The following is a 23,855-nucleotide window of genomic DNA, read 5'->3' on the forward strand; positions in this document are numbered from 1 at the left end:
GTCAGTACATATACACACAGACAGTACATATACACACAGACAGTACATATACACACACAGACAGTACATACACACACAGACAGTACATACACACACAGTCAGTACATATACACACAGACAGTACATATACACACAGACAGTACATATACACACACAGACAGTACATATACACACAGACAGTACATACACACACAGACCGTTGTAGTGTCACAGTTTGCTGCTTATCGTACATAGCGTTCCAATGGGTTTACGACAGTACACACCAGCGAACCCGGCATTCAGGGCGACATGGATTTAGAGGAAAGTGGCCTGTCGGTCTCGCTCCTGGCTCTTTTTTTAACATCCTCCAATCCATGGGGATGTTAAGGAAAGAGCCTGGATGCCGACCAGTTTCACTGGTGTGTACTGTCGTGAATCCATTGGAACGCATCGCATTTGCGTTTGGAACGCATCGCACATGTGCAGTTGGCCGCCACGTGACTTCCGGAGCATTGTACAATAGGCAGCAAACTGTGACAATACACTGTGTTCACACTACGAGACGTTTCTCTGGGCTGCAGTTCCTCTGAGCTCCACAAGGTGGTGATCTCACTTCTACCAAGACAGGCAGTCTCTATGGAAGTGATGTCAGGAACAGACAGGAAGTTCCATGTGGCACAAGGAACTAGCTGCTCCCAAAGAGGAAAGGCAACATAGGAGGAACATCCTCCAATCCATGGGGATGTTAAGGAAAGAGCCTGGATGCCGACCAGTTTCACTGGTGTGTACTGTCGTGAATCCATTGGAACGCATCGCATTTGCGTTTGGAACGCATCGCGCATGTGCAGTTGGCCGCCACGTGACTTCCGGAGCATTGTACGATAGGCAGCAAACTGTGACAATACACCGTGTTCACACTACGAGACGTTTCTCAGGGCTGCAGTTCCTCTGAGCTCCACAAGGTGGTGATCTCACTTCTACCAAGACAGGAAGTCTCTATGGAAGTGATGTCAGGAACAGACAGGAAGTTCCATGTGGCACAAGGAACTAGCTGCTACCAAAGAGGTAAGGCAACATAGGAGGTAATAAGATCTTATTTTATATTTACACCTTGTAACCCCGTCATGTGCATCCCTTTCCTCCATAGTCACTGTGATGGCTCTAATGGGGACACAAACGTGGGGGGCTGATGGCTCTAATGGGGACACACATGTGTCGGGGGCTGATGGCTCTGATGGGGACACAAACATGTGGGGGGGCTGATGGGGATGTAAAAATGCGGAGGGGAGGTGATGGCTCTGATGGGGACACAAAAATGTGGAGGGAGGGGATGGCTCTGATGGGGACACAAACATGTGCGGGGGCTGATGGGGACACAAATGTGGGGGAGGCTGGTGGCAACACAAACGTGTGGGGCTAAAGGCTCTGATGGGGACACAAACGTGGGGGGCTGATGGAGACACAAATGAGTGGGGGAGCTGGTGGGGACACAAATGAGTTGGGGGGGCTGATGGCTCTGATGGGGACACAAATGAGTGGGGGGGTTGATGGCTCTGATGGGGGACACAAATGAGTGGGGGGCTGATGGCTCTGATGGGGGACACAAATGAGTGGGGGGCTGATGGGGACACAAAAATGCAGAGGGGGAGGTGATGGTTTTGATGGGGACGCAAAAATGCGGAGGGGGCTCATGGCTCTGATGGGGGACACAAACGTGGGGGCTGATGACTCTGATTGAGACATGAACATGTGGTGGGGCTGATGACTCTGATGGGGACACAAACATGGGGGGAGTGATGATTCTGATGGGGACACAAACATGGGGGGCTGATGGAGACACATATGTGTCAGGGGGCTGATGGGGACACATATGTGTCAGGGGACTGATGGCTCTGATGGGGACACAAACGTGTGGGGGCTGATGATTCTGATGGGGACACAAACGTGTGGAGGGGCTGATGACTCTGATGGTGACACAAAAATTCAGAAGGGGAGTTGATGGTTCTGATGGGGACACAAAAATGCCGAGGGGGCTGATGGGGACACAAACGTTGGGGCTGATGGGGACACAAATGTGGGGGGGGGGGGCTGATGACTCTGATTGGGACACGAACATGTGGGGGGGCTGATGACTCTGAAGGGGACACAAACGTGTGGTGGGGGGGGGGGCTGATGATTTTGATGGGGTCACAAACATGTGGGGGGCTGATGATTCTGATGGGGTCACAAACGTGGGGGGGCGGCTGATGACTCTGATGGGGACACAAACATGGGGGGGGCTGATGGCTCTGATGGGAACACAAAAATGCATAGGGAGTGTGATGGTTCTGATGGGGACACAAAATGCGGAGGGGGGTGATGGTTCTGATGGGGACACAAATAGAGCAGGCGGGGGGTCCTGTGGTAGACACAAATGTCCAGGGAGACTCTGATGAGTGATGGGGTCTCTAATGGGGACACCAATTTCACAGGGATACTCTGATGAGTGATGGGGGACACAGATGAATGGGGCCCCCTGACTGCCCCTTTCCATCCAAGTCCCAGGGCTTCCATTCTGGGAGGGCATCCATTAGATCACATTCTCACGGTGTAACATCCTCTTTCACATCATACAAAAATATTGAGCTAACTTTACGTATTTTTTTATTAGTTAAAGTTATTTTTTTCCCAAAAAAAAATTGCTTTTGAAAACACCGCTGCGCAAATGCAGGTGGTGACATAAAATATTGCAGACAACTGCTAATTTATTCTCTAGGGTCTATGCTAAGAAAAAAATATATATATGTATATACAGTGGAACCTCGGATTGCGAGTAATGCGTAAACAAGCGTTTCGCAATACGAGCACTGTATTTTTAAAAATCGTAACTCGGTTTGCGAAAACAAGCACGATTCAGGGCAAAACAGTGTGCAGTACCGCGTTTGGCCTGAGGTGGGGGGGCGCCGGAGCTGAACATCGCCGATCGGTGCCTTTCGGAAAGGCCCGAGGACAGCTCAGCTGACCTTGGCAAATCTCGGTAATGATGTCTTTTCGAGGTTTGCCGAGGTGTCCTCTGGCCTTTTCCGAGGCTCTCCGGCGCCCCCCGCCTCTGGCCGCATGCGGTATTGCATGTCATTAAAGTCAATGTGGAACAAATTATTTTAGTTTCCATTGACTCCGATGGGGAAACTCGCTTTGATATGTGAGTACTTTGGATTACGAGTATTCTCCTGGAACGGATTATCCTCGTAATCCGAGGTTCCACTGTATAATGTTTGGGGGTTACAAGTAATTTTCTAGTAAAAAATACTGATTTTAACTTGTAAGAAACAAATGTAAGTGCTTAAAGCGGAATTCCACTCAAAATTTGGAACTTCCGCTTTAAGCACTCCTCACCCCCTTACATGCCACATTTGGTATGTTATTTTTCTTGGGGGGGGGGGGAGTGGGGGCTTCAGTAGGAGTGGGACTTCCTGTCCTACTTCCGCCCAGGCACCGCCCCAACGACTCCTCCTCTCGCCTTAGACGGCCCCTACCTCTAGGCGATCTCCTGGGACATGTGACACATCCCAGGAGATCGCCTGTCCACTCACGGAGCGCAGTGCGTGCCCGGCTGTGAAGCTGCAAGCTGTCACGGCCGGGTTTCCCACACAGTGAATGAAGGCACCGTGTGGAGAGGGGGGGAGAGGAGCGGAGCTCCGGGCGGCCGCGTCGCTGGACCGTGGAGCAGGTAAGTGTCTGTTTATTAAAAGTCAGCAGCTACACTTTTTGTAGCTGCTGACTTTTAATAAACCTAAAAAAAGACTGGAACTCCTCTTTAAGCTGACCTCATTTACAGACCAAAGTTCATTCCGTTGATGTAAGGACAAAATGTTTACAATGTTTCTCTTTATCTCCGATGTTAAGATAAACTTGGCAGGCTGCCTGGAATTTTTTTTTTTGTCAGAAGTGAGAAGAGAACTTTCTGATTTTGTTACATAGAATCGGGAAATGCTGTTTTAAGATCAGGAGGGGGGGGGGGGTAGCATCTTTAACGATTAATCGCGCAGCTCTAGCATCCATGAACATTCTCCCAGAACCCTGCCTCCCTTGTGCACCCTGGGGCACGCTATGTGACTGCAGTGTCCCTTGGACACAGCTGATCACAGTAAAGGGCCAATCACAGTGACCGGTTGGCATCAGTCCTTTCTTCCGATGCTGTGTCTGTGGAAAGGACAGGCATTACCTTGAAAGATTGTCGGTACATTTTTTGCACCGATTTTCATTGCCCTATTGATACCACCTATTGGTAGCCATCAGTGCAACCTATCAGTGCTCTGGGGTGGGAGGAGAAGGAGCAGATAAGCTCTCTCCTCTCCCATCTGTGTGAGGGAGGGGGAAATGTAGTGCAGGGCTCTGGGCTGCATGAGAGAGACACAGCTCAGCTCAGAGCCCTGCGGCCATCAACCCTGCTGGGCCCCCCCGGTGCGACCTTTGTGACCCTAGTATTTCCGCCACTGCCCCCAGCCTTCTACTTCACTAATGGCATCCTTCTGCTCTCCATTCCAATCCCTTCTCTTCTTAGAAAGTGACAGTGACATCACTTGCTGCCGGAGATTGGAGCCTTGCCGTCGGAGTTCTGACAATTTTCCGGATTAGTCCAGAACTCCGACCAAAAGCCAGCAAGTTCCCTTCCTGGACATCATTATGACCCTACATTGACCTCACAGCACTGCCTTAGAGCAAAATAAGAAGACACAAGAAGGATTGTATATATAACTAAGCATACCCATCTCAAAAAACAATCAAACCCAACATAGAAAAAATAATTTGTGTTCCAGTAGGCCAAGAGGGACCTCAAAGATGTAACAAACACAAAATAGTTCAAACGCAATGTGTTCACATGGTGGCTGTAGTTCCTAAATAAACAGCAACCCTCCTATTACCCCCCCCCCCCCCCACACACACACACATCCTTTTATTGTGTGACCAATACCATCTGAATAATTCATAATTTAATTTCCCAAGGTTAACCGTCTACAAGGAGACCTGTAGAGATCGGATGACGGCACAACTGAGGATGGAGGAAGACCGGAGTCACGTGACTGAGAAGATCCTAAACCTCACCCTGGAGATCATCTACCTGCTGACCGGAGAGGTGAGGAGGATTCTGGGAGGTCACATGACATCACTCTTATCTCTATTATTACAACTCAGACCTGACCGGAGAGGTGAGGAGGATTCTGGGAAACTAACATGATATTCCTATTGGTTCCTCAATACAGAGATTTCCTCTTCTGAAGTCAGGTGATCATATGACCATCACAGTGCCTCCATGTGACTCCCTAAAACCTGAGAGACACAACATGGAGAAGATTCTAGAAGTCACCAAGAAGATGATGGAGCTGCTGACAGGAGAGGTGAGCAGTGCCGGGAATTCTGGGACATTATCCAGTAACAGACAAGGGGTGTGTCTGGATGGTGACTGTATCATTGTGTGTGTCAGGTTCCTATAAGGTGTCAGGATGTCACTGTCTATTTCTCCATGGAGGAGTGGGAGTATTTAGAAGGACACAAGGATCTCTACAAGGACGTCATGATGGAGAATCAGCCGCCCCTCACATCACCGGGTAAGAGGAGACTTTATTGTAAAGGAGAGAGCACTACGGAGGCTCCACCTAGATCCCCCATCATCTGATAAACACATAGAAACAATGTATTCAGTCAGTGTGTGTGTTTCCTACAGATGGATCCAGTAATGGGAACCCACCAGAGAGATGTCCCTGTCCTCTGTATTCCCGGGATTCCACACAGGAAGGTCACACCACCCCTCACCATCATCAGGTAGGTGGGACTGAGCAACTAGAACTCTAAGCTATGAGAGGACATTCTTCTATGTAATCTCTTGTTCTGTTTTAAACATATATTGTATCATCTTTGGGGTTTAGGATGAGGAACTGAAAGTTATCAAAGCTGAGATAAAAGAGGAAGAAGAAGAGATGTCGATAAGTGGGGATCAGCAGTCTATGGAGGAGGGGGGTCCTCTGTATTCCCGGGATTCCACACAGGAAGATCACACCATCCCCCACCATTACAAGGTTGGTTGAACAGAACATCTGGGACATGGACTTGTGAGACGATGTGTGGATCTTTTTTTATATGTGTAGCGTCCTGCTCCTGTTGAGTAGGCGCTATTTTTTTTGTAAATTTAGTTATCTGAGCTGTAGTTTAGCTCAGAGGATTTGTACCAAAGTATGGGTTTCTGTTCCAGTCCAGCTGTTGCACACATTCCACTTGCCTGCGGGTGTCGCAGTCACCAGGAGTCAAGGTTGGAATGCAATGTGCTGGGTGTATTGGGTGCTTTCCTCCCAGAACAGCCCAGTGGGCCTGGTCAACCCAATGTGCTGGGGGAGGGTACTTAAGGGACAGATGCCGTTTTGGCGGGGTTCGTCTCCAGATCTTGAGCTGATGGCCCTCCTGGCCATGCTGACAGTTTCTCGGCCTCTGGGCTGGCTGGCCCGAGGCCTCGCAACTGAGAGTAGACCCAGGAGTTTCTGGGGCCTACTAGTCCAGGGATGGTCCTACGCTGTCTTGCCTGAGGGGAGAAGCTGAACCATTGGGGATTCAATTGAAGGACGCATTCTGGTTAACTTGTCTCATTGTGCTGCCGGCCTGGCTGAAAGATTCGGGCACCGTGAGCTACGTAGTTATTTGGAACGGTACAAGATGTGCGTGTGGTTACACGATCTTGTGGCAGAGGACTGTGTAACCCCTCGGCGACACTCATCAAGCCTGTGGCAGAGATTTTGAACAAGCTTCGCACCGGCTGGTAGGTCAGGGAGAGTCGGCCTATCTGGTGGTTGCTGAAATCCAGTGTGGAACCGTATTTGTCCTCTGGATCTGAGACTGTACCCGTGATCCGCAAAGCAAAGGTACCTGAATCCCACCCCTAACCCTCTATCCTTCTACCCCTACCCCTCTAAAACCTTGAAAGAGACTTTGTGTTGGTGCATACATTTCTGTGGACAACTCTTCAAGGAGAACCCCTGAGACGAGCGTATGGAACAGTAAGGTAACGGCAGGACCAAATCTAAACCAGCAGCTCCTTCGGGGGTAGTGCGACATATGTGACGTCACAACATTAAATATTACGTTTTAAGTTTCTGTCATTCTCTTGGTTTAGAGTGAAGATCCAATCGATATAAAATTTGAGGTGAAATCAGAAGAAGAAGAGACGTATGTGAGGGATGATCAGCAGTCTATGGAGGAGGATGGAATAACGGGGACATTTATAGAGGACGACACTCCTACAGAGATCAGCACAGGTGGGTCATTAATAGTAAATACATTCACTACATAATTTATATTGTACTTTATGTAGTCCTAATGCCTTCTCTATATACTGTATTTATCGGCATATACCGCGCGCCGGTGTATAGCGCGCACACCAAGCTGAGAAGGGAAGTTTAGGGAAAAAACTTACACTTTGGATGTCTTGCCCGGCGGCCTTGTCCGGCGTCCGTCTGCGGCCTTGCGCGGGGTCCGTCGAGCCTTGTCTGGCGTCCGTCTGCGGCTTTGGAGGTGCCCATCCGCACCTTGCCCGGGGTTGCAGCGTCGTGTGTTTGGATTTGGCGTGCTGTGCAGAGCCGGATTTCCTGCGCGCTGGGCTTCACTCGGCTCCTCTCGCTTGGCTGCGGGCGGAGCCGAGCGTGGCCGAGTGTGCAGTACACTCGTCTCGGCCTCGGACAATGTCTGATTTTAAGGGGGTCAAAGTGCGCGATATACGCCGATAAATACAGTATTTTGTGTTGTAAAGTACATAATCCTGACCCATCAACTATGAATTCTGTTTTGTTCATTACATACTCCTGACCCTTGCACTATATACTCTATGTTGTACATTACATTACTCTTGACCCCTGCGCTTCATACTTTATGTTGTACATTACATACTCCTGATACTATATAGTCCTATCTGTTGTATCTTATACATTATGTTGTACATTACATAGTCCTGACTTCTGCTCTCTTTCCCCCTTCTACATACTGCTATATATATTCTCTTTTGTTACACCCATTTTCTACCAGCTGGGCATTTTTTATCTGATGATTTGATTGGAGCACAGACTATTATTACATGTTGATAATAATGTGATATCATCCTCACACTTTAGAACTTTAAACAGAAAGTGATAATGAGGGAGGAGTCAATAACCCAATGATGGTGGTCTTCAGAATCAGTCCAGTCCTCATCTTGGTTTTTCTCCCCCCATCTTCACTCTCTGACCTCTGGTGGGGCTCAGCCCCGCTGTTATTTGTGACTAAATCATAAACTAAATAGGGAAGTACAGGACTTCTTGTGTTGGGAAGATGGCAATGAATGATAGAGGGGGAGGGGACACTCGTCCTATAATCCCCTCATCACTGTCACTCCTATAAAAGACAGTTCTTGTTGTGTCCTCACTCTCTGACTAAGGTCCATGAATAAAGAATTGATCTGGTAGGAGATCAGAGGACCCATTTACTAGTTACCTTGAGGGGGAATTGTAAGATCCTCAGAGACTAAGCTGCCTGATGTGGGCGGAGTCCTGGTTTAGGGGAACCAATCAGCTCATGTCTAGTAATAATCTTTGTATTTTAGTAGATGGACGGGAGATGAGGAAAACTTCAGAGGATTGTCTCACTTTGTCTCCAGACTATAAAGTAGAAGATGAGGAGATCACACAGTATAGTCCAGGAGAAAACCCGACTACCTCAAATGTCCATCCGGCACCACACAGTGTAGATGAACCATCGTATTCCTCTTATCCTGAGGAACCTCAGACTGTGCGGGACAGTGCCGGACCATCGTATTCCTCTTATCCTGAGGAACCTCAGACTGTGCGGGACGGTGCCGGACCATCGTATTTCTCTTATCCTGAGGAACCTCAGACTGTGCGGGATGGTGCCGGACCATCGCATTCCTCTTATCCTGAGGAACCTCAGATTGTGCGGGACGGTGCCGGACCATCGTATTCCTCTTATCCTGAGGAACCTCAGACTGTGCGGGACGGTGCCGGACCATCGTATTCCTCTTATGCTGAGGAACCTCAGACTGTGCGGGACGGTGCCGGACCATCGTATTCCTCTAATCCTGAGGAACCTCAGATTGTGCGGGACGGTGCCGTCCTTCCAACAGATAAGAGGTTTTCCTGTACTGAGTGTGGGAATTTTTTTTCAAACAAGTATGCACTTTCCATACATCATAAATCTCACACAGGTGAGAAGCCATATTCCTGTCCTCAGTGCGGGAAAGGCTTTGTTTATAAATCAGCCTTTGTCATACATCTGAGGTCTCACACGGGGGAAAAGCCATATTCCTGTCCTGAGTGCGGGAAATGTTTTTCCATGAAATCCCATCTCAACAGCCATCAGAGATTGCACACAGGAGAGAATCTGTATTCCTGTTCCGAGTGTGGAAAATGTTTTGCCCACAAATCAAGTCTTGTTTCACATCAGAGGTCTCACAGGGGGGAAAAGCCGTATCCCTGTCCTGAGTGCGGGAAATGTTTTGCCCACAAATCAAGTGTTGTTACACATCAAAGGTCTCACACGGGGGAAAAGCCATATTCCTGTCTTGAGTGCGGGAAATGTTTTTCCAGGAAATCCCTTCTCACGATCCATCAGATATTGCACAGAGAAGAGAATCCATATTCCTGCCCTGAGTGTGGGAAATTGTTTGCGAAAAAATCAGCTCTGGTCACTCATCAAATGTCTCACACTGGGAAAACCCCATATTCCTGTCCTGAGTGCGGGAAATGTTTTGCGTGCAAATCATTTCTTGTCGCCCATCAAATGTCTCACACAGGGGAGAAGCCTTTTGGCTGTGTTGAGTGCGGGAAATGTTTTGTACAAAAATCAAGACTTGTCACACATCAAAGATCTCACACGGGGGAGAAGCCTTTTTGCTGTGCTGAGTGCGGGAAATGTTTTGTTGAGAAGGCTGCTTTAAATATTCATCAAAGAGTACACACAGGTGAGAAGCCACATTCCTGTCCTGAGTGTGGCAAATGTTTTGTAACTAAATCAGATCTTGTCAAGCATCTAAGGTCTCACACTGGGGAGAAGCCACATTCATGTCCTGAGTGCGGGAAATGTTTTTACAGGAAATCCCTTCTCGCGATCCATCAAATATCGCACACAGCAGAGAAGCCGTATTCCTGCCCTGAGTGCGGGAAATGTTTTTCAAGGAAGAGCCAACTTTACAGACATCGGAGATTTCATACGGGGGAGAAGCCATATTCCTGTTCTTAGTTATAGGTTTGGCAGGAAGCGCAGGTTCTTCCCATTCTTCTAACAAGTGATGTTCCCGACCAATCGGATTTCTACCTTTATTATTTCCTGATTTTATGTCTGTAATCTTCTTCAAATTATAATAAAAAATGTATTGAAAACTCTTGTGTGTGTCGGTGAAATGATGACAATCTTCCATATCCAGACATTGTTCATGGGTGAGGCTTTAATAGACTTTACAGGTCATCAGATTAGAGCTACCTGGGAATAATGGTCTGCAGTGCAGTGGTAAGGAGTATATCATATACAGCCCAGGGTACAGAGTGCAGTGGTCAGGAGTATATCATATACACCCCAGGGTACAGAGTGCAGTGGTCAGGAGTATATCATATACAGCCCAGGGTACAGAGTGTAGTGGTCAGGAGTATATCATATACAGCCCAGGGTACAGAGTGAAGTGGTCAGGAGTATATCATATACAGCCCAGGGTACAGAGTGCAGAGGTCAGGATTATATCATATACAGCCCAGGGTACAGAGTGCAGTGGTCAGGGGTATATCATATACAGCCCAGGGTACATAGTGCAATGGTCAGGAGTATATCAAATACAGCTCAGTGTACAGAGTGTAGTGGTCAGGAGTATATCATATACAGCCCAGGATACAGAGTGCAGTGGTCAGGAGTATATCATATACAGCCCAGGATACAGAGTGCAGTGGTCAGGAGTATATCATATACAGCCCAAGGTACAGAATGTAGTGGTCAGGAGTATATCATATACAGCCCAGGATACAGAGTGCAGTGGTCAGAAATATATCATATACAGAGTGCAGTGGTCAGGAGTATATCATATACAGCCCAGGATACAGAGTGCAGTGGTCAGGAGTATATCATATACAGCCCAAGGTACAGAATGCAGTGGTCAGGAGTATATCATATACAGCCCAGGCTACAGAGTGCAGTGGTCAGAAGTATATCATATACAGCCCAGGCTACAGAGTGCAGTGGTCAGGAGTATATCATATACAGCCCAGGATACAGAGTGCAGTGGTCAGGAGTATATCATATACAGCCCAGGGTACAGAGTGTAGGGGTCAGGAGTATATCATATACAGCCCAGGATACAGAGTGCAGTGGTCAGGAGTATATCATATACAGCCCAGGGTACAGAGTGTAGTGGTCAGGAGTATATCATATACAGCCCAGGATACAGAGTGCAGTGGTCAGGAGTATATCATATACAGCCCAGGGTACAGAGTGTAGTGGTCAGGAGTATATCATATACAGCCCAGGGTAGAGAGTTCAGTGATTAGGTGCTTCTCATATACAACTCTTCTGTACATAATGCTAGCCCACCCCCTCTTGAACCATACTGTCCACATAGGGGAGTGCCTTGTCAGGTTGGACCCCCCTGGCACAACACTTTGTCTCCATGTTGATGTGGACAAGGAACTCTGTGACAGACTCACCAGGGACATCACCGGACCCTCTTATGTCTAAAATCATCCTATGTCCACTAGGGCCATAGGATGACTGATAAATGATATCTTGGACTACCTGAGATGGGTTAATTATGTAATTATTATCCACAATTAGGGATGAGCTTCGAGTTCGAGTCAAACTCATGTTCGACTCGAACATTGCCTGTTCGCCGAACAGCGAACAATTTGGGGTGTTCGCGGTAAGTTCGAAAAGCCGCGGAACACCCTGGAAAAGTCTATGGGAGAAACCTAAAGTGCTAATTTTAAAGGCTAATATGCAAGTTATTGTCATAAAAAGTGTTTGGGGACCCGGGTCCTGCCCCAGGGAACATGTTTTAAAAAAAGTTTAAAATTTTGTACCCAGAAGGGGGGGGGGGGGTGTATAGTATGCCTGTCAAGCAGCGCTTGTTTCCCGTGCTTAGAACTGTCCCTGCACAAAGTGTAATTTCTGAAGGATAAAAGGTAATTTAAAATCACTGCTCCCGAAAAAAAACTGTAGTTTTTAAAACTTTTTTTTTTTGCATTGATACATGTCCCCAGGAGCAGGACCCGGGTCCCCAAACACTTTTTAGGACAATAACTTGCATATTAGCCTTTAATTAGCACTTTAGATTTCAAACGTTCGAGTCCCATAGACTTCAATGGGTTCACACAAACTGTGGGTCTGTTTGCAGGTTCTGGTGCAAACCGAACGGGGGGGGGGGGGGGGTCGGCTTCATCCCTATCCACAATATATTCCAGGATATCTGTAAAGAAATATTTACTGTTTGTTGATTCTGAACTCAACGGGGTTATTGTAAGAGTGACTCATTCATACTGTTGGGACACATACTGTTAGATGCTAATGCCGTCATCTACAGCCATCTGTCTGTTCTCTGTGCTAATTGACCCTGCTATTGTGTGAAGATGTCCTGTGCTTACACCTATGATAATGTGTATTGTATAGCAGGTGAATGAGTAGACGTGACGTCTACTCTGAAAGGTCATATCTAAGCGCTGCCTAGTCTGGGTAAATGATTAGTTAATTAGCTCATGTTAATTTATGTTCTGGATACCTCTTCTTTAACCACTTGCCTACTGTGCACATACACCCCCTTCCTGCCCAGATGAAATTTTAGCTTCCGGCACTGCGTTGCTTTAACTGACAATTGCGCGGTCGTGCGACGTGGCTCCCAAACAAAATTGACGTCCTTTTTTTCCCTACAAATAGAGCTTTCTTTTGGTGGTATTTGATTGCCTGTGCGGTTTTTATTTGTTGGGCTATAAACAAAAAAAGAGCGTAAATTTTGAAAAGAAACACAATATTTTTAACTTTTTGCTATAATAAATATTCATTTAAAAAAAAAATGTATCTACGTTTAGGCCGATACTTATTCTTCTACATATTTTTGGTAAAAAAAAATCGCAATAACTGTATAGTTACTGGTTTGCGCAAAAGTTATATTGCCTACAAAATAGGGGACATAATTATGATTTTTTATTTTATTTATTTTTTACTAGGAATGGCGGCGATCTGCGATTTTTTTCGGGACTGCGACATTATGGCGGACACTAGAAAAGGGGGAGAGTGGGAGCAAGGGAATAGTAGCTGAAGCTAAACCCAACATTACCCACTCAGTAGGTTTGAGGGGACTATCTCGGTACTAATAGAATACAATAAACATAAATATAAAAAATGTATTGAGTATATGAAATTGCAAAACAGAACAATTGTACAAATCCATGATTGGTCGAGGTCACATCGGACACTTTTGACACATTTTTGGGACCATTCACATTTATACAGTGAACAGTGCTATAAATATGCATTGATTACTGTATAAATGTGACTGGCAGGGAAGGGGTTAACCACTAGGGGGCGGGTAAGGGGTTAAATGTGTAGCCTAGTAAGTGTTTTAACTGTAGGGGGAGGGGGGTGACTGGGGAAGGTGACCAATCGGTGTCCCTATGTACAAGGGACACAGCATCGGTCTCCTCTCCCTGACAGGACGTGGAGCTCTGTGTTTAGGGATGAGCTTCGTGTTCGATACGAACGTATGTTCGACTCGAACATCGGCCGTTCGACGAAATTTGAACAAAAGCGGTCGTTCGCGCCAAATTCGAGTGATGCAAAACAGACCATAATTTACTGCGGCGTTGCGCGCTGATGATTGGCCAAGCATGCACCATGACCCCGCATGCTTGGCCAATCACAGCGCGCAAAAAACGAAGATCCATAATTGGCCAAAGCCTGGGTTGCTTTGGCCAATTATGGGTCAGGGCTTTAGCACACGCCCCACACTATAAAAGGCCGCCTTCCGGCTTGTTACAGAGAGCAGTTAGAGAGACAGAGGCCCAGATTCAAGAAGCAATTGCGCCCGTGTAACCATGAGTTACACGGCGCAATTGCTTACTTGCTCCGGTGTAACGAGTGCTCCTGATTCAGGAACCTCATTACACCGGCTGCAGCCTAAAATCTGCGCGGCATAAGGCTCTTATGCCTCGCAGATTTTAGGCTGCATTCTTGCGGGGGCCGCTAGGGGGCGCTTCCATTGTGTATAAGCGTGTAGTATGCAAATTGCATACTACCACTGATTCAGTTTCCGTACGGCTACTTTAGCGCAAGGCTGCCCTTTCTAATAGCAGGGGCAGTCTGTGCTAAAGTATACCGCCTCTCCCGCGTCGCGACGTTCAAATGTTACGTCGTTTGCGTAAGTGCTTCGTGAATGGCGCTGAACGCCATTCACGTTCACTTTGAAGCAAATGACGTCCTTGCGACGTCATTTGCCGCAATGCACGTCGGGAAAGTTTCCTGACGGAGCATGCGCTGTACGCTCGGCGCGGGAGCGCGCCTAATTTAAATGATTCCCGCCCCTGGCGGGATCATTTAACTTGCGTGCGCTTACGCCAGGCAAATTTGCCGGCGCGCCCTCTCAGTTCACGGAGCTACTGCTCCGTGAATCGAGGGCAGCGCAAAATATTTGCGGGGGCGCAGGGCAAAATCGTTGCCCTGCTCCCCCGCAAATATAGCGCAAGCTATGCTGAATCTGGGCCAGAGAGATTATCTTTTTAGATAGATAGATAGAGCAGGGTAGTCAGTTTAGCTTGAAATACAGTGTGTAGAGAATATATCTACATCCCTAGGAGTTGTACATATATTTATACACTGTATAGCTTAGCTAGATCTGCTATTATTATTTGTCAGGCAGGAGATTGTGCATAGCTGCAGTGCTCTAACGTGTTGTATTGCCTGCCTGTGTGCTGTGTAGTTTACACCTAAATGTACTGGGTGTTACTGCACGTGTCCTGTTTATTTGCACCTAAGAGCCTTTGCTTTAAGTGCACGTTTGCTGATTAATCGCACGTAAACGCATTTACTGTAAGTGCACGTTTGGTGTTTAATCGCACTTAAACGCACTCTACACTCTGATCTCCCTCTAAATTTAAATAGCACCGGTACTTTGAAGTAACCAGGCGCTAAATAACATTTGTATTATGTGTTTTTTGAGGATTTTTACACCTATGATAAAAATTACAGACCCCCCTCATTTCTATGTAAGTGGGCAAACTTACAAAATCTGTAGGGGAACAAATATTTATTTTCCCCACTGTATTTCTATCCCACTTGGTGGAAGTGTAGATGAGAGCACAAGGCCATGTTCATACTATAAAATGTTTCTTGGGGTTGCTGTTCTTCTGAGCTTCACAAAGTGTTATTCTACTAAACAAGAAGACAGGAAGTGATGTCAGATACAGACAGGAAGTGATGTCGGGTGCAGACAGGAAGTTCCAGGTGAGAGGTGAGTCGGGAGGACGTAGAGAGAAGACATTGCTGGAAGTGGCAGCAGAGGAGGTAATAAGATATTATTTTCTATTTACACCCAGTAACTCCCCCATCATGTCCGTCCTCTTCCTCCATAGTCACTGTGACTAACACTACTACTACTACTCCTAGACTTTTCAGTCTAACCTCATCTCTTGACCTAAAAGAATGGATACGGGCTCACCGTCATCCTCCCTAGACAAGCTTGCCCCCCCTCACTACACGCAGGATCAGGGTCTCACCGCAACAACCCTGGCAAACAGACTACACCAGAAGTCTCAGAAAACGCAACCATGCTCTTGAGCATCTGTGATGTAAGTCTAATGCCGCGTATACGCGGTCAGAATTTCCGATGGGAAAAGTCAGATGGAATTTTTTTATCGGCTATTCCGAACATGTGTATGCCCCATCTGACTTTTTCTGGCGGAAATTCCGACGGACAAGGTGGTGATCTTAATTTTACTCAGACAGGAAGTCTCTATTGAAGAGTTGAAGTGATGTCAGGCACAGACAGGAAGTGATGTCAGGTACAGACAGGAAGTGATGTCAGGTACAGACAGGATGTTCCGGGTTAGTTGGGAGGAAGTAGCGAGAAGACATTGCTGGAACTGGCAGCAGAGGAGGTAATAAGATATTATTTTCTATTTACACCCAGTAACCCCCCATCATGTCCATCCTCTTCCTCCATAGTCACTGTGATGTCTTTTATCCCCAGCAGATGATGATACACACATCCAAGGACGTCATCATGGACGATCAGCAAACTTCAACTTCTGTGAAGGTTGTGAGAAAGGAATTTCCCCGGAATGAGAAGATATTGAACCTCACCCTGGAGATCCTCAGCCTGCTGACTGGAGAGGTGAGTGTAGTGAAAGGGGTTAAATCTGACTCCGCTGTACACTGGGATGTATTCAGATTCACTTTAAGTCTTCTGATGTTCTGTTAATCAATAACGACATCCACACCAGTACTATGAATACATAAAGTGTATGCACTCTATGATATTTGGTTATAGCACAAGATGGTGGCATTGGTTATAGAAGAGAGAAATTTCAGCTTTAGTCCAATCAGTGAGACCCATGATTCCAGCAAACCACGCCCATTGACCTCCAAATGCATGGGTGACATTGACCGGTCGGTTAGTGAGTCTTTTATATGACTTCTAGAAGGAGCTATAAATCTAACCACATTATAATCATATCAATGGATGGAGATGTCTGTCCTTTGCTGAATCGGGCACATTATGGCCAATCCCTGGGAAAAAAATGTAGAGCTGACCATAGAGGTGAGGGATGATGGGAGACTGATATTTATCTTTGTATCACACAGAACTGTACAGTAGTAATTAAGAAATCTACAGAACATGGGACAAGAAAGGGATCTCATAATATGACCACAAGATCCCAGAGATTCCAAAATCCCATCACCTTCCCCCCACCTCCATCCCTGATCTCCAAAGATCGCTGGGAGTTCTTTGAGAAATGAACCGTTTCTGTTTCTCAGTGGGGATACGTTTTGGGTTTGGGTTCAACCCAAACCCCCTCGGTTCACAGTTCATCAAATAGACAAACTAAATGGTCATATTTGGCCAGTGCATCCACTCACCTCCCGTTTAGAGCTAGTCAGTTTATTCCTAGCTAGATCCTCCCCTCTTCTTCGATGTCTACTCAGTCAATGTTAGTTTTTCAACATGATATTCCTATTGGTTTTTCAATACAGAGATTTCCTCTTCTGTGAGGTCACATGACATCACTCTTATCTCTATTAATAATACACAGACCTGACCGGAGAGGTGAGGAGGATTCTGGGAGGTCACATGACATCACTTTTATCTCTATAAATAAATCTCAGACCTGACCGGAGAGGTGAGGAGGATTCTGGGAGGTCACATGACATCACTCTTATCTCTATTAATAAAACACAAACCTGACCGGAGAGGTGAGGAGGATTCTGGTAGGTCACATGACATCACTCTTATCTCTATTAATAAAACACAGACCTGACCGGAGAGGTGAGGAGGATTCTGGGAGGTCACATGACATCACTCTTATCTCTATTAATAAAACACAGACCTGACTGGAGAGGTGAGGAGGATTCTGGGAGGTCACATGACATCACTCGTATCTCTATTAATAAGACACAGACCTGACCGGAGAGGTGAGGAGGATTCTGGGAGGTCACATGACATCACTCTTATCTCTATTAATAAAACACAGACCTGACCGGAGAGGTGAGGAGGATTCTGGGAGGTCACATGACATCACTCTCATCTCTATTAATAAAACACAGAGCTGACCGGAGAGGTGAGGAGGATTCTGGGAGGTCACATGACATCACTCTTATCTCTATTAATATAACACAGACCTGACCGGAGAGGTGAGGGGGATTCTGGGAGGTCACATGACATCACTCTTATCTCTATTAAAGCGGAGCTCCACCATAAAGTGGAACTCGCGCTGATCGGAACCCGCCCCCCCTCCGGTGTCACATTTGACACCTTTCAGGGGGGAGGGGGGTGCAGATACCTGTCTAAAGGTTTTTCCCAACTTCCCGTCTGTCCCCCGTTGTGTGCTGGGAACACTCGGCTCCCAGCACACAGCGTGTGAACCAATCGGCGGGCGCAGCGCGACTCGCGCATGCGCCGTAGGGAACCGGGTAGTGAAGCCGGAGCGCTTCACTTCCTGGTTCCCTCACTGAGGATGGCGGGGGGAGCAGCAGAGAGACGAGCGATCACTCGTCCTCTGCTGCGATCGGCGCTGGACTCCAGGACAGGTAAGTGTCCTAATATTAAAAGTCAGCAGCTGCAGTATTTGTAGCTGCTAGCTTTTAATATTTTTTTTTAATGGCACATCCGCTTTAATAAAACACAGACCTGACCGGAGAGGTGAGGGGGATTCTGGGAGGTCACATGACATCACTCTTATCTCTATTAATAAAACACAGACCTGACCGGAGAGGTGAGGAGGATTCTGGGAGATCACATGACATCACTCTTATCTCTATAAATAAAACACAGACCTGACCGGAGAGGTGAGGAGGATTCTGGGATTCTAACTTGATATTCCTATTGGTTCTCCATTACAGAGATTTCCTCTTGTGAAGTCAGGTGATTATATGACCATCACAGTGCCTCCATGTGACTCCCTAAAACCTGAGAGACACAACATGGAGAAGATTCTAGAAGTCACCAAGAAGATGATGGAGCTGCTGACAGGAGAGGTGAGGAGGATTCTGGGAATTCTGGGACATTATCCAGTAACAGACAAGGGGTGTGTCTGGATGGTGACTGTATCATTGTGTGTTTCAGGTTCCTATAAGGTGTCAGGATGTCACTGTCTATTTCTCCATGGAGGAGTGGGAGTATTTAGAAGGACACAAGGATCTCTACAAGGACGTCATGATGGAGAATCAGCCGCCCCTCACATCACCGGGTAAGAGGAGACTTTATTGTAAAGGAGAGAGCAGTACGGAGGGTCCACCTAGATCCCCCATCATCTGATAAACGCATAGAAACAATGTATTCAGTCAGTGTGTGTGTTTCCTACAGATGGATCCAGTAATGGGAACCCACCAGAGAGATGCCCCCGTCCTCTGTATTCCCGGGATTCCACACAAGAAGATCACACCATCCCCCACCATCACCAGGTAGATGAGGAACAATCACTGAAAGTATCATTAGGATCTGTACATTATCGGCATTGTTACAATTGATTTTATTTTTATCATATATTTAGAGTGGAAACTTGAGAGATTCTAAAGTTGAGGTCAAAGTAGAAGAGACGTATGTGAGGGATGATCAGCAGTCTATGGAGGAGGATGGAATAACGGGGACATTTATAGAGGAGGACACTCCTACAGAGATCACCACAGGTGGGTCATTAACGCTAAATCCATTCCTCCACCTATACTGCACGCGGATTAGTGCAGAGTAGGGCAAGGACTGGCTAATATCAGCCTGTAATCCCATGGTCTCTTCCCTGAGCTGTGTTCTCAGTCCTGTATTTCTTCGTTCTCTGTGCTGCAGACACAATTCATATATCTAGACTGGATTTATGGAGATTCTGGGGTTCAGCTGGCAGCAAAGCGTTGATTTTTCTACATAGGCGTTGCTGGACTTGTCCTGGTCCATGTGCCTCGGGTCTTCTGCCCCGTGTCCGCATCTAGCAAGGTCTCTAACAGAGTAAAGCCTCATACACACGATCAGATTATCTGACGGGAATTGAGTGATGACAGGCTGTTGTCAGGAAATCCGACCGTTTGTATGCTCCATCGGACAATTGTCGGATTTTCCGCCAACAAATGTTGGATAGCATGCTTTAAAATTGTCCGCCAACAAGTGTGTGTTGTCGGATTATCCGATTGTGTGTACAGAAGTCCTTTGGACAAAACTCCAAAGTACAAACATGCATGCTCAGAAACAATGCTAACCATAACAAAACATTAGCAGAAGTTGCCCAAAGGGTGGCGCTAAAGAGCTGAAAAACCACGTCGTTTTGTGTTTGTTGGCCGACACTTCTTAACCAGGAACTTGTATTGCATACAAACTGCAAACGCCCTTCACACTAATATTCTACGCTTTGTCCGATGAAAATCCGATCGTGTGTACCAGGCTTTATTCTCCTGGGGTTATTTGCTCTGATGTTTTCTGGCTGTGTCGGGTGGATGGATATGTCTGTAAAGTCTCAGACCCAAGTCACTGAGTGCAGTCTTTGGAAATGGGAGGCAGCAGTTTGGGACCTTCCATTTATCTCAAATACACATTTTAGCTACCACTGATGGTCGCGTACCAATACTGACCATTACGCTTTATATTTATTTTTGCACTTTACGTAGGCCTAAGCCCTGCACTATATAGTCTATTTCATAAAAGACAGTTCTCGTTGTTTCCTCACTCTCTGACTAAGGCCCATGAATAAAGAAATGATCTGGTAGGAGATCAGAGGAGCCATTTACTAGTTACCTTGAGGGGGGAATTGTAAGATCCTCAGGCCCCGTACACACGACAGAGGAACTCGACGTGCTTGGCACGTCGAGTTCCTCGTCTCGTTTTGGGATGAAGCCGCCGAGGAGCTCGGCGGGCCGCCTTCTCCTATAGAACAACGCGGCCAACGAGAAAATAGAGAACATGTTCTCTATTTTCTCGTCGAGCTCCTCGGCGGCTCCATCGAGCCAAAACTGTACAGACGACAGAGATTCTCGGCAGAATCCGGGTTTTGACCGAGTTTCTCGGCGAATTCTGCCGAGAATCTCTGTCGTGTGTACGAGGCCTCAGAGACAAAGCTGCCTGATGTGGGCGGAGTCCTGGTTTAGGGGAACCAATCTGCTCATGTCTAGTAATAATCTTTGTATTTCTATTTTAGTAGATGGACGGGAGATGAGGAAAACCTCAGAGGATTGTCTCACTTTGTCTCCAGACTGTAAAGTAGAAGATGAGGACATCACACAGTATAGTCCAGGAGAAAACCCGACTACCTCAAATGTCCATCCGGCACCACACAGTGTAGATGGACCATCGTATTCCTCTTATCCTGAGGAACCTCAGACTGTGCGGGACACTGCCGGACCATCGTATTCCTCTTATCCTGAGGAACCTCAGACTGTGCGGGACGGTGCCGGACCATCGTATTCCTCTTATCCTGAGGAACCTCAGACTGTGCGGGACGGTGCCGGACCATCGTATTCCTCTTATCCTGAGGAACCTCAGACTGTGCGGGATGGTGCCGGACCATCGTATTCCTCTTATCCTGAGGAACCTCAGACTGTGCGGGACGGTGCCGGACCATCGTATTCCTCTTATCCTGAGGAACCTCAGACTGTGCGGGATGGTGCCGGACCATCGTATTCCTCTTATCCTGAGGAACCTCAGACTGTGAGGGACAGTGCCGGACCATCGTATTCCTCTTATCCCGAGGAACCTCAGACTGTGAGGGACGGTGCCGGACCATCGTATTCCTCTTATCCTGAGGAACCCCAGACTGTGCGGGGCGGTGCCGGACCATCGTATTCCTCTTATCCTGAGGAACCTCAGACTGTGCGGGACGGTGCCGGACCATCGTATTCCTCTTATCCCGAGGAACCTCAGACTGTGCGGGATGGTGCCGGACTATTGTATTCCTCTTATCCTGAGGAACCTCAGACTGTGTGGGACGGTGACGTCTTTTCAACAGATAGGAGGTTTTCCTGTACTGAGTGCGGGAAGTGTTTCCCTTATAAATCCAAACTTAATGAGCATAAAATATCTCACACGGGTGAGAAGCCGTATTCCTGTTCAGAGTGCGGGAAATGTTTTGTACAAAAATCACATCTTGTCAGACATCGGAGGTCTCACACGGGGGAAAAGCCATTTCCTTGTCTTGAGTGCGGGAAACATTTTTCAGCTAAGGTCATTCTTCATAATCATCAGAAATTACATACTGGAGAGAAGCCATATGTCTGCCTTGAGTGTGGGAAATGTTTTTCAGTGAAGTCCAACCTTCAAACACATCAGCGATTTCACGTGGGTGAGAAGCCGTATTCCTGTTCTGATTGCGGGAAATGTTTTGTACAAAAATCAAGTCTTATCATACATCAAAGGCGTCACACAGGGGAAAAGCCGTATTCCTGTCCTGAATGCGGAAAATGTTTTTCACAGAAGTGCCATCTTTACAGACATCAGAGATTGCACACGGGTGAGAAGCCGTATTCCTGTCCTGAGTGCGGAAAAAGTTTTGTACAAAAATCACAACTTGTCACACATCAAACGTCTCACACAGGGTTAAAGCCGTATTCCTGTGCCGAGTGCGGGAAATGTTTTTCAGGGAAGTCCAATCTTTACAGCCATCAGAGATTGCATCGGAGTGAGAAGCCGCATTCCTGTCCTGAGTGTGGGAAAGGTTTTATACGAAAATCGGAACTTGTCAGACATCAGAGAATTCACACAGAGAAACCACATTCCTGCCCTGAGTGTGGGAAATGTTTTTCGAAAAAGCCCAATCTTTCCAAACATCTGAGTTCTCACACGGAGGAGAAGCCGTATGCCTGTCCTGAGTGCGGGAAATGTCACTCACGGAAGTCCTGTATTTACAAACATCTGAGAATGGACAAGGGGGAGGATCCATTTTCCTGGTCTGATTGAGGGAATTGTTCCTCACTGAAGTCTTGTCTTCCTGTACATCAGGGGTCCCACACAACCCTCGAGGTGTATTAGTGAGTGCGGGAAATGTCTTGTATATGAATGTTGCTGGACATGTGGGGAAGAAGCACACCCTGATATACACCTCAGATATACTCCATGGCTGATCTTCATCATGTAAGAAACAGTTCATAAGGAGATCAGAGATCACCAAAGACATGGATGAAGTGTTGTACCGTGTCGGACATTGATAGCAGGAGAAAAATAAAAATTGATTCCTTACCTCTCATTGGCTGAGTACATTTTGTGGTGTAGAGACTTAGAGGTCTAGTTATTTTTTTAATAGCTGAACAAATGTGACAAGTGTTTGCCCAACCATGATGAATGTTGGTCATATTTTATTTGACACAGTAATTTTCTATGATCTTTGGCTCCATCTAATGGCCATAATGTGGTATTGAAGTGTTTTTCCTGATTGAGGTGCTGTATAACTATGGCCACTAGATGGAGCTGACGATCACAGGGAATTACTGTTAACCACTTGCCGACCTCGCTATAGTCGAATGACAGCGTCTAGTTTCGGGGAGCCATCCGACGCGTTGTGTTAACGCTGTGTCCTAAGGACACTGCTGACCACATATTGAGGTAAAGAGCCAATCAGTGGCTCTTTACCTAGTGATAAGCTGTGTCCAATCATGGCTGATCACAGATGTCAACAGAAGTCGGTACTCGGCACTCCTTTCCTCACGCTGACAGCATGAGAGGAGAAGACAGCCGATTACTGGCTTCTCCAAAAGGGACATCTACACTAAAAATCTGTGATTATCAGTGTCCTGATTATCAGTGCTACCAATCAGTGCCTCCTCATCAGTGTCACCTACTAGTGCCAATCAGTGCCTCCTCTTCAGTGTCACCTATCAGTGCTGCCTATCAGTGCAGCCTGTGTTACTGGTCAGAGTGGGGGCGCTCTAATACAGGAGGTGTGTACAGGAGGTTAGCTATGAGTAAGCACTGATTGTAGTGCGATACGTCAGCTGTATGCCCCTGTCTTTGCCACGATGTTTGGTGTTTGAAATTTTTTATCAATAAAAGGCAACCAAGAAGATTTTTCCAGAGTGCGGCTGTCCAAGCATTTCTTTCTACTACAGGAGGTGTGTTACCGGTCAGAGTGGGGGTGCTCTCATACAGGAGGTGTGTTATTGGTCAGAGCAGGGGTGCTCTAATAGAGGAGGTGTGTTACTGGTCAGAGTGG

At 46.9% G+C, this 23,855-nt stretch overlaps 1 protein-coding gene and 1 long non-coding RNA gene across 2 annotated transcripts; both read left to right on the forward strand.

Annotated features, from left to right (window-relative positions):
• Positions 1 to 955: 955 nt before the first annotated feature.
• Positions 956 to 5,262, forward strand: LOC120910249. Its single transcript, XR_005741453.1, has 3 exons — positions 956 to 1,044; positions 4,966 to 5,095; positions 5,223 to 5,262. It is a non-coding gene; the product is annotated as an uncharacterized LOC120910249 (long non-coding RNA).
• Positions 5,263 to 8,158: 2,896 nt separating this feature from the next.
• LOC120910565 (zinc finger protein 850-like) lies at positions 8,159 to 22,678 on the forward strand. Its single transcript, XM_040322322.1, has 4 exons — positions 8,159 to 8,177; positions 9,086 to 10,222; positions 19,596 to 19,672; positions 21,572 to 22,678. The coding sequence occupies exons 1-4, from the start codon at positions 8,159 to 8,161 to the stop codon at positions 22,604 to 22,606; spliced, it is 2,268 nt and encodes a 755-aa protein (XP_040178256.1). The 3' UTR covers positions 22,607 to 22,678.
• The last annotated feature ends 1,177 nt before the right edge of the window (positions 22,679 to 23,855 follow it).

This window comes from Rana temporaria, chromosome 8 (genome assembly GCF_905171775.1).
Source record: "Rana temporaria chromosome 8, aRanTem1.1, whole genome shotgun sequence".
Lineage (NCBI taxonomy): Eukaryota > Metazoa > Chordata > Amphibia > Anura > Ranidae > Rana > Rana temporaria.

Bases quoted from the DNA above. Each gene is read 5' to 3' on its own strand.
- LOC120910565 (XM_040322322.1), top strand. The intron at 10,223-19,595 runs GTTCTTAGTTAT...TTTTCTACATAG, and splicing joins GGGGGAGAAGCCATATTCCT to GCGTTGCTGGACTTGTCCTG. The intron at 19,673-21,571 runs GTAAAGCCTCAT...CCCGAGGAACCT, and splicing joins CTAGCAAGGTCTCTAACAGA to CAGACTGTGCGGGATGGTGC.